General features: G+C 37.7%; 2 protein-coding genes across 10 annotated transcripts in view; one reads left to right on the plus strand and one right to left on the minus strand.

The window, feature by feature from the left end:
• The window catches only part of NF1 (neurofibromin 1), a 102,341-nt gene that overhangs the window by 24,206 nt on the left and 68,142 nt on the right, over nucleotides 1-9,993 (minus strand). For 8 of the 9 annotated variants that reach the window (XR_012631651.1, XM_074890147.1, XM_074890148.1 and 5 more), the window contains 4 exons: nucleotides 4,277-4,709; nucleotides 3,698-4,038; nucleotides 2,771-2,973; nucleotides 1,543-1,736 (listed from right to left, as the gene is read on the minus strand). Coding sequence is in view for 8 of the 9 variants with exons in the window: in XM_074890147.1 (XP_074746248.1) it covers nucleotides 1,543-1,736; nucleotides 2,771-2,973; nucleotides 3,698-4,038; nucleotides 4,277-4,709 (1,171 nt within the window). In the remaining variant the exon portion in view is untranslated. Of the gene's footprint in view, nucleotides 1-1,542; nucleotides 1,737-2,770; nucleotides 2,974-3,697; nucleotides 4,039-4,276; nucleotides 4,710-9,993 lie in introns of those variants that run through there. The other variant, XM_074890153.1, reaches the window with a different exon arrangement.
• EVI2A (ecotropic viral integration site 2A) lies at nucleotides 5,942-9,621 on the plus strand. The gene is made up of 2 exons (XM_074890156.1): nucleotides 5,942-6,115; nucleotides 8,190-9,621. Exon 2 carries the CDS (start codon nucleotides 8,206-8,208, stop codon nucleotides 8,965-8,967), a length of 762 nt encoding a protein of 253 aa, XP_074746257.1. The 5' UTR covers nucleotides 5,942-6,115; nucleotides 8,190-8,205; the 3' UTR covers nucleotides 8,968-9,621.

Below are 9,993 nucleotides of genomic sequence, written 5' to 3' on the forward strand. Positions count from 1 at the left end.
AGAGAAAAAAAATTCCTTTTTTATCTGTCAGGTTAACTTTATTTTTCTACAGTAAACTGCCTTTTATATCAGCAATCATTCTTTTTTTTTTTTTTTTAGTTGAAGATGCGTAACTAACATAAATTGAAGCATCAGTTTTAGTGATTTCTTATGCTCTTGGAAAAAAGCCCAACGTAAATTTTAGAAGTGCAATGCTGAATTCCATCAGGTTTTACTCCAGATCGAAGTGCTTCAGAACTGTGGAGAAACTACAATTTAGTTTGTGTTATTTTTATTTTATTTTCCATTTTAAAGTATAACTATGCACCAAATGCTGAACCTAATAAGAACAAACTCGATTTGAAGTGAAGGAAAAAACATGCTTGCAAGAAAATAAGCAAGATCTCATCTGTCGGAGGTTCTGCTTAGAGCACTAGCCACGTTTGAATATGACTACCACTAAAACAAGTTTCTTCTCATGTTAAAAAAAACCAACACACCCCAACCCCTCACCCCCATTTAATATATGCAGGTAAGAATCAAATCTGTCCAAGTGCACAGAGAACTCCAAATGTAACATGCAGGCTAAAATTAATGCTATTTCAGTAATGGTTCAAGTTCAGTTCTCATTACATTATGAAAATTGGTTGCAATTTTGGGTCAAGTAAACCAGTGATAAATTTCCACCAAGAGCTGTGGAATATTTAATCTTTTAATTTTGTGTTTCTCCATATTTACCTGTTAACAGACCTTCATACTGGACATAACAGTCATATTGCTCTCAATGTGACATAAACTTTCAAAATACATTGGTGGTTGGGGTTTCTTTTTTTGGTTTTGGGTTTTTTTTTGCCAATTGGACCAAGCGAGAAAATGCACTCGTGCATCCATTTGACAGTTCTCCCACATTCTCCAAGAGCTTTGTGATGTTGGGCTGCATCAGTTTGGATGAGAGTTAAAAAAAATAAAAATAGTATGACAATGAGGAAGTTGCTACAAAGCTTGTGAGCAAGCCTGGTAAAGCTGGTCTTGTTTGTCTAGACGCCTCCTTCATGAAGGGCATATAGGGCATCAGCTTTTTTTCATTTTCTTTACTTTGCAGGGAGGACGAGGACAGAATTTGGCTACATAGTAAGCTAATGATCAACAGGAGGATTGATGTTCAATTGTAATCAACATGTGTCTGTTTCAGCAGTGCAAACAAAAAAAGAAGAGCTCTTCCAATGCCGTGTGCCTAATACACCTCCGAAGGCTAACGCTTTGTTCTTCCCATGCAGTACCTGTACATTCAGGGGGGTTGATGAAATAATTACTACTAATACCAAAAGATTTTTAATTTTCAATTCTCAGTGAGGGTCAGGAACACATTCCTAGAAGCCAGAGATCATTAATGATTTCATGAAGTATTTTATAGAACGGAAACTTTAGAAGAACTTGCACACTGCTCTCTATACAGCTAATATACTTAGGTCCTGTCAAGATCCATTTTATTTTTCGGCATTAACATTTAAGCAGTCAAAAACTCTATAATCTGCTTATAAATAAATTATGCAGAATTTGTACCTGTCCAAGACTTCCCCATATCTTAGCTTGAATGGAAGGATACATCTGTTTTTCATTTATTGTCATGGTTATAAGCTTATCAAGAATAGCAGTGACTCGCTGGCGCTTAGCATCGTCGTTGTGTTTACAGAATCGGACCAGATTGGACAGCCAGGGAGTCATGTACTCCAGACAAAGATGCTTCAGTTCAATACCTGAAATAAAAATTCACCTTGTAACACAGAATCAGCACCGGTCTCTACTTAAAAGTAAATGGTTCTTTGTGAACACTTTTCCCTCAGTTTTATTGTCTAAAGTAATTACTATCAGAGCTGAGCAAATAATCCTGGGCAAACAGGGGCGCTTCAGAAAGAAACATATTCTAATCATGACATCCAAGAAACATCTGTAGGAATCTGGCAAGGAGATGTTGACATTTAGTATCTTATTAAGAGATGTGATAAAGATGTGTACATTCAGTATTAGGCGGGACTACAGATAATTTCTATTTAATCTTGAGAATGTATTCTAAACAGCTTCCAACAGTGACGTCAGAGCTGTACTATGCCTGGAAGAAAAGGATGACAAAAGTAGTGCAACAGAACCAGGTGTACAATTGAGAGATATAATCTGAAAAGATCACTTTTGATATGGCTAAAGAACCCTGTAACTCTTCTGTATATGTATATTCTAGAGTTCAAACCTTAACTATCATTGACCTCAAATTTTGGTTTTTGCACTGCAATCTTCTCTACTTCTGGTGAATTAATAACAGCCTGATAGAGATCTATCAAAGTACTCACTGTACAAAACTATCAACAGTGATATGAAAAAGTAATTTGTATTGTGATCTCTCTGAATGAACTTAATCCTCTACACAAGTGAGATGTCTAGTAAAACTTGTTTTAACATTAATTTCAAGTTTAAAGGGCAGTTGCCTTTTTTTTTTAAATCTACTTCATAAGAAAGGAAAGGGCACGTGCAAATGTGAAAAGTGGTGGTTTTATGCCAACAGATGCCATTCCAGCTTGTGAAACTGCCTGGCTCCAGAGTATTGCACAGCTTGATTATTAAGAAACAGATATAAATAGATAATCTTGAAAACAGCTAAAACAGCTCTAAGAAACATTTGCAATTTAAACTTATTGTGACTCAGTAACATGAGGAAGCTCAACTGACTAAGCTAGACAGCTACCAACCTAAAGCTTCAAATTCATGGTTAGCGTTAAGGAATACCAGCGTTACTTACTAGATTTGCTAAATCCAGAAATACACTCTTCCAAGAACTCTAAGGTAAGGTGTGGTTCGTTAGCTGCAAGAGTCTTACTAATAGATACAATAAATAGCGTGTTGTTGGCAGGAATACACAGACCTGAAGTTTCCAGTAACTGGCCCTCAATCTTTAAATTAAAGGTACAGGTTAAGGCACATAGAAGATTATAGGCAGCAGACCTGTAACAGAGCAAGCAACGTGACTTGTAAGAGTTTTCTTGTACATTTTGAAATACACTCGTTACATCAAGGCATCACAGTAGTAGTACTGACATTTTAATCAAATCAACACTGTTATACAAATATGAGATTACATTTAAATCCTCAGCTTTCTCCCTCCATCAGTTAAGATTCAGAGAAAAAACATCTGCCTGAAAGAAATTATTTCTCCACTGGCTTTAAACAATTTCTGATGAGGCTAAAGAGTATGCCCGAAGGACTTTGTACTTGACTCCTCAGACCAGCTTTCAGTTGCAGGAAATCCTGAGCATTTCCATGTGCCCCGGAGCTGCTGGGAGGGAGCCTGCCGAGGAGCCGGGAGGCTGCGCTGAGCAGCCCCCCCTCGGACCAGCCTGCTCTGAGAGCGACAGCTCCCACCTTGTCAAACAAGAGTTCAACACCAGGAAAGTCAAACGTAGCAAATAAACATATATTGCAAAGCAGAAGTATTTCTCCTTATAAAGAGAAATTAAGCTTCCTGCTTGCCTTCAGTTACTCTGACTGTACATATGCCCTTCTCCTCCTGTAGAAAACCCAATCTTTCTTTATACTAAAAAGTACATTTTATGGAGCTGTGGTGAAAGAAAAATTGTTTCGTTGAAGAAAGATCTGCTAACGCTAAGAAAACCTTGGAAAACAAGTCACATTTTTGATCAAAGTTGACATTAATTGAAAAGATCTGTACCGCAAACTGGGGTCTGAGCTTCCCAGGTTGAGCAGCGCAATGTTCAGTAGTGTTCCAGGGACATCCTTAGGACGAATTTTAGTGTGCTGGGGGATGGAGTCTGGCTGTGACAGCTCCCACCGTGTCCGTATATGAATGATGGACCTGACAATGGCTTCGCACTCCTGATGCATGAAGGTGAGTGGCGTGCCTTGGTTGGCAATGGTTAAGGTAAACTGGTTCTCATCGACAAGACATATTTCCTCTATTTCAGAGGCGTAGTATATATCATTTAAAAACACTGTTTGTCCCAGGACTCTTGTTCGTTCCGCTGATGTCACCTGCACAGCTGTTGACCCAACCTTGGAAAGAGAATAGAAAAATGGTTCGGCACCTATTGTTAACAATACAAAGAGACAAGTCTGACACTTCTAATTTTATAAAGACAAATGTATGAAATTTTATACTTCCTAAAGAGGCATACTAATAAGTTGTGATTTCTCCTCAAGACAGGAGAGGAGAACTAAGAGACAGTAAAGTCATATTCAAATCCTTATAGAAATCTAACAGTTCACTAGGAACAGCACTAAAAGGACTTACTTTAATAGAAACTTTGGTGTCTTTATGAGCCAGTTTGAGAGCATTGTGAAATACTTTCAAGTCCTCCTCCAAAGCCAAGGTAGCTGCTGGGAGTTTCTGCTGGTCGTGTTCGATGTGCTCTGCCAGCTTTCCTGGAGAGTCTATGAAAATAAGCCTTTTGCTTCCTTTCAAACCTGTCAAGAGCCTTTCATGGTATTTGGTGTATTCTCTGACCCAAGAGTTACAGTTATAAATAAAAACTGCTGAGACATTTTCATAAGCAAAGCCTGGAAAAACTACAAACCATTTAGAAAGAAAGTCTGTTTTAAAGCGATTACTGGGGCCAGCGTGTGTGAGGTCCACTACAATTTCATATGGCTTTGCATAGTATGGCTTCAGAGTTAGCAGTACGTGGTATATCAACAAATCTCCGTTGATCTGGCCAGTCTTGAATCTGCAAGAAAACGAGACAGACATTGTTAGGTTTGCATTTTTAGATCCACATTATAAACATCTGAGTGGTGTATTACACTAAACCAGACTGCTATTACACTAAACCTGACTAATTTTTCACACAGTTCTAGAAATACCACTGCTCCAAAGCAACGACACCGGACTGGCAGCTACAGCCTAAAGGCATCTGTTGCTATTCTGTCATGGCTCTCACTCCAACCAACTTCAGTGCCCAGTATGATGAAGCTTGACTTGAGATTTAACTCAACTTCATCCTGAAGCGCCACGCAACCCACCACAGTCAAGCAACCTCCAGACATAGAGGAGGTTTATTCAGCTAAAAGAAAAAATAAAATCTGTGCTGCAGAGCAACAGTGCATCAACTGGATCAAAACTGGATTATGTGAAGAGATCTTTCAGCTGAAGGAGAGTTTCTTTAAAAATAGAAGTCCCTCAAACTAACTTTTTAACCTCCTTAGAGATTCAAATTATATCTGTTTTTATATGTGGAAAACCCCATTTATTTCAGAAGTCTTAAGACTAATTAAGCATCCACATAGCAACTTTTTCAAAGGGTCTCAAACTCATTTCATATGGTACATACTGCAGCACACTAATGCCTGGTGGAGTGTTTCTAAGAATGGTCAGTCCTCTGAGCAGTACAGAGGATGTGCCTTCAAAAGAACTCCTTCCAGAAAAACATTCAGATAATATATAAAGAGCCTTATGTTCTCATTTAACGATTCTCTGAATTTTAGGAGACTGGACAGCACATCTGCCTAAACTGAGTCTCCAGAGGTAGCACAGCAGACAAAATTCTACTAGGAGGATTTAATTAAAAATCAAACTCAACAGCAGCTCGTGAACATCTAAGGTACTTTTAAATACCTATCACTGTTTCAACCTTGCATTAGCTCTTTCAAGGCAAACCAACAGGCTATGGGAAGAGCTAAGAAATCCTGTAAGAATGTACCTAGTTTTGAGTGTTGGGACACTGCTCTTGATAAGATCTGCGGTAAACCACCTGAATGTAGGATAACTGAGGAGGTAAATTGCACGAGCACAGTATATTTGTCTGCTGAAGATACTCTTTTTTCCCCTGTGTTCCTTCCTGTTGCTCTGAGAGCTAATTTGGGCAACTTGGTGTTTTTCCCCCTCTACCGTGTCATGGTATAGTTGTTACAAAAGGAAGTGTGTCATCTCTGTGGTTTTAGTTCTCCGTTTAGACTAAACGACATATAATTTCAGTTACAGATTTGCTTAAAAAATACGAGCATTGTCTAAATCTACTTGCTTTACGTTAATGGTCGTTGGCGTCCTAAGAGCAAATATATGTACAAAGAAATTTTATTGTTAAAGGACTAAATATCTGAAACACCAAATTTCTTTTTACTACAACTTGGCAAGGTAAGTACACATTTTCCTTTCCCTATTTTAAGTTTCACTTCAAAGTTTCTTAAATTTTGTAGAAAATCTTATGCAAAAGTATTTTTAAAGAAGTTGAAGTAACTCAAAGACAGTAGGCAGCTGATATAACTGTATTTTTAGTGATGTTAAAGATTATTCACCATCAGACTCCAAAGAAGAGTGACAGTCACTACTTAGCTCTGTTGTTCCTAATATTGCAGACCCTAGCAATACCTAGGCACAAAGGGCTCAACTAAAAAGAAAAAAGCAGCTCTTTAATGAGCAGCTCCTTTGCTCTCATGATTTTAAGCGAAGCCCTTAACAACATCAGTTTGTTTATTTTTAAGAAAAGCACATCTGGGCTAGAACACTACAATTAACACTGGACTTACTGTGCTCTTGGAGGGAGTAAGCAGAAAGAGAGTTGCAACTCTCAGACAGTAACATTAAACCTTTGAGTGTATCTGTACCGGCAAATGGAGCTCGGATCTGCATGTCATGCAGAAATTTTATGTGAAATGTTGTTTTGTTTCAAAAGGAAAAAAAAGGGCTTTGCTGGTTTTGCTTTTTTCCTTTTTAAAGTATGCTACAAGGCAACCTTTACCATATAAAGATAATAATTCTACCTGATTACTGTAGCTGATTCTAGTTCAAACGTAACCATAAGGATTCATCTCAGAATGGAGTCGAATTCTATGGTACGTGTGAACTGCAAAGTCAAAGACACACACATCTGCTGCAGCTCCGTTGTCATATAAGGAGAGACACCCGTAGTTTGCTCCCTGGTTACATACCAAGCATATCACTTCTTTCATCTTCCCAGAGGACTTCAGCAATTCAAAGTACTGCCACTTGGATTTGGCAAGATAGGCATGTTTACCCCCCTGATTTTTGGGAGTGAATATATTAAGTTCTTTGGCAGACATTCTAACTTTTGACTGTGATAAAAGTAAACATCGTCTGGAATATTTCAAAATTCCCTAATCTTACAAACATACAGATATGCTTTGTTACCTTTAAAGTAATAGCTTTAAGAACAAATGTATTTATAAGGATAGCACTGTTACTTTTGGTTGTTCTCTACAGTATTGATATTTGAACCAAATGTAGTCTGTACCATTTAAAGGAAACGTTTTGTTCTCTTAGAGACAGGTGAAAGAGAGGCATTGGATGGGATAATAAGCCTTAAACTCTGAAAGTGTCTCACACGTGCAAACTGGACGAAGCAGCAGTGAAAGTGGTTTGCTGCTTGTCTGATTTGTCACTTTTTGAGGTTATTATCTTAGTATCAGACTGACCTAAAGACCAGTTTCCAGCCCTCCAGACAAACTCTAGAGGTACAAATTTGAATACTACCCAAATGTCAAACAGATCATACTAATGGTAATATCATTTGCATAATTATGTCATGCGTTTTAAAGAAAATGTTGCAATCTGTAGCATGCTTGTGAGAAAAATTTGAGAAGTACGTTTGTACAATAAAGCAGAAAAATTAGAGAACAAAGATATTCCTATGCATTTATGAAATACTCCAGATAGCTTTGCTAAGAAATACAAACAATTAAAATAAGTTACTGCTGTCACTTACAGGAACATTTTAGATTAAAGTTTTTCACTTGACCATCTTTACAAGCATGGTTACATTTCCCACATTCAGGGGAATACCAGAAAGCAAGAAGCAGCAATGTGTACGCTTTACACGAGTTTCTCCTCTCACTGCGTGAAAGCAGAAGTGATGAACTTGAAGTTGTAATATGGGCAGCTTTAAGGAGGAGGAGCTACCACAGTCTGCCACTACATCACAGAGCGGTTAGCAGGAAACACTCTCCTCTTTTTGCTTCAGTTCTTTATCTTCATATATTTCCTATAAACCTCAAACTGTCAGAAGTTCAAGACAACCTATTCTTTCAGAACATGAAGTACTTGAACTTGTCCTCCTACACCCACTAAAAATGAGGTCAAGTTACAGATTTTTTTCATCAAAAGGTCGCTGCCTACTATTCCCCAGAAGTACGATTCAAACCTCTAAGAACTAGCATTCGCTAAACTAGTACCATAATTTGTATTTTTGCAGGTGACTAAATAGGAAGATGAAGACACAGAGACACGGTAAAACACATTTCACCTTCCCTGTTGTGATGATCTTTTCTTGGTGTTTGCAAACAAGTGCAAACCACACCGGTCATCTGAGGGTTATAAATGAAACCTGGAATCCTACCAGCCAAAACCTAAGTGGAAGCCAGAACATAACAGAAGCCACTACAAGTTCTCCTCTGAGCATCAATTTCAGCAGCAAAGTGACTACTTTTGGAAGGCAGACAACTTCCCTGCAATCCTCGTCCTCCACAATGACCCAAAATTCAACATCTTCCCCCGCCAGAAGTGCTGTTTCTGCTACCGGAGGACCCAGGAATACCAGCAAACCCAAGAGTACAACAACAAAAGAAACATGTGAAGACAATAAGTCTCTTATCCTGATTTGCTTCATTATAATAGCAGTACTTGTGCTTATCTGCACCTTCTTATTTCTGTCAACAGTCGTAATAGCAAACAAAATGTCATATCTCAAAAAAAATCAGCAAGGAAAACGTAGGCCCAGGAGCAATGGTGATATTCTGGCGACTAACAGTTTATGGCCAACTGCAGCAGGCACGTGGCAGAGGATGCCCAAGGAGACACCTGGAATGGACTTGGTAATGCAAGACTTTGTATCAGGGAGAGATGCTGCAATCCAAAGGAAATGTCAAGATGAAACTACTGAGAAACTCACTAAAGAAATAGATAACGAACAGGAAAACAAAGAACCAAAGTCACACAAACCCATTTTAACCAATTTTGTAGTTGAGATTTAATTCCAAGTCAGGTAAAAACTCATCTTTTGCCTTTTTTACATCATTAATATAAGGCAAAAACTTAGCTTTCAAGTAACAACATGAATTTTAACACAGGAAAGTTAAATTCAGCTCTTAGGGTTTTCCTTTTATGATAGTGGGAATGCTGTAGCAACTTGTAGATCTAGAAGGGAATAAAACTGTGTTAAATAGCTTTCTATAAATAGTGTCAAGATTGATTTTACTCCTTTGATCAGAAATCATGGCAATAGGAGCTGAAAGGGATAAAACAAAAGGACAGAAGTCTGTCCACTCTCAAAGATCACTAGGGGAAAAAAAAAGAAAGGATTGTTAGTCTACTAAATATACCATGCCATAAGGCACTACACATTTTTTTTAGAAAAAGTTGCTTTTTTAAGAAAACCATAATTCAGTCACAACTTTGATTCAATCACTGAATCAGGAACTACTTCCTCTCAAAATGCCCTTTCAGGTTTTTCCATCAAGAACTTCTTAAACCAGCTTAATTGCTTTTGAACCAGATTGAGATTTGAAACATATTTATTGTGTTTTGACTTTGTGTATGAATATATAAAGTTTGTATTATATGTTAGAATATGAGAACTGTTTCAATTTGTTATCTCCAATAAACTAACAACATCACTTTTTAAATAACTTATGTGATACCATTTCTCTAAGTCAAAAATATTACAAAAAATATTACACGAGGCATTTTGGAATATTATATTCCTATAACATTTGATGGTCAGTAAAAGTCTTCTCTGATGACTAGCTGTGATTTCTTGCATCACAGAAACACACTCCACTTTGTCCTAATACAACCAAATAGAACGTGCCAAAAATTTCTTCATTTAGTTTCTTTATTCCCATAGAGACCTGATTTTCCCGTATTTCTGAGGAGATGTCTGTGTCTGGTCTCACTATAGCAGAGCTTTGTTATTTTAGGGAAACATGAGGAAGCTTTTCAGAAGCTACTTCTTGGGTTAAAGGAGATCTGTTGCACCATGGTTACACAAGTGCTAAAAC

Source organism: Strix uralensis, chromosome 20, assembly GCF_047716275.1.
Source record: "Strix uralensis isolate ZFMK-TIS-50842 chromosome 20, bStrUra1, whole genome shotgun sequence".
NCBI classification, from domain to species: domain Eukaryota; kingdom Metazoa; phylum Chordata; class Aves; order Strigiformes; family Strigidae; genus Strix; species Strix uralensis.

Coding starts and splice junctions, on each gene's coding strand:
- EVI2A (XM_074890156.1), top strand. CDS start 8,206: ATGAAGACACAGAGACACGGTAAAACACATTTCACCTTCCCTGTTGTG.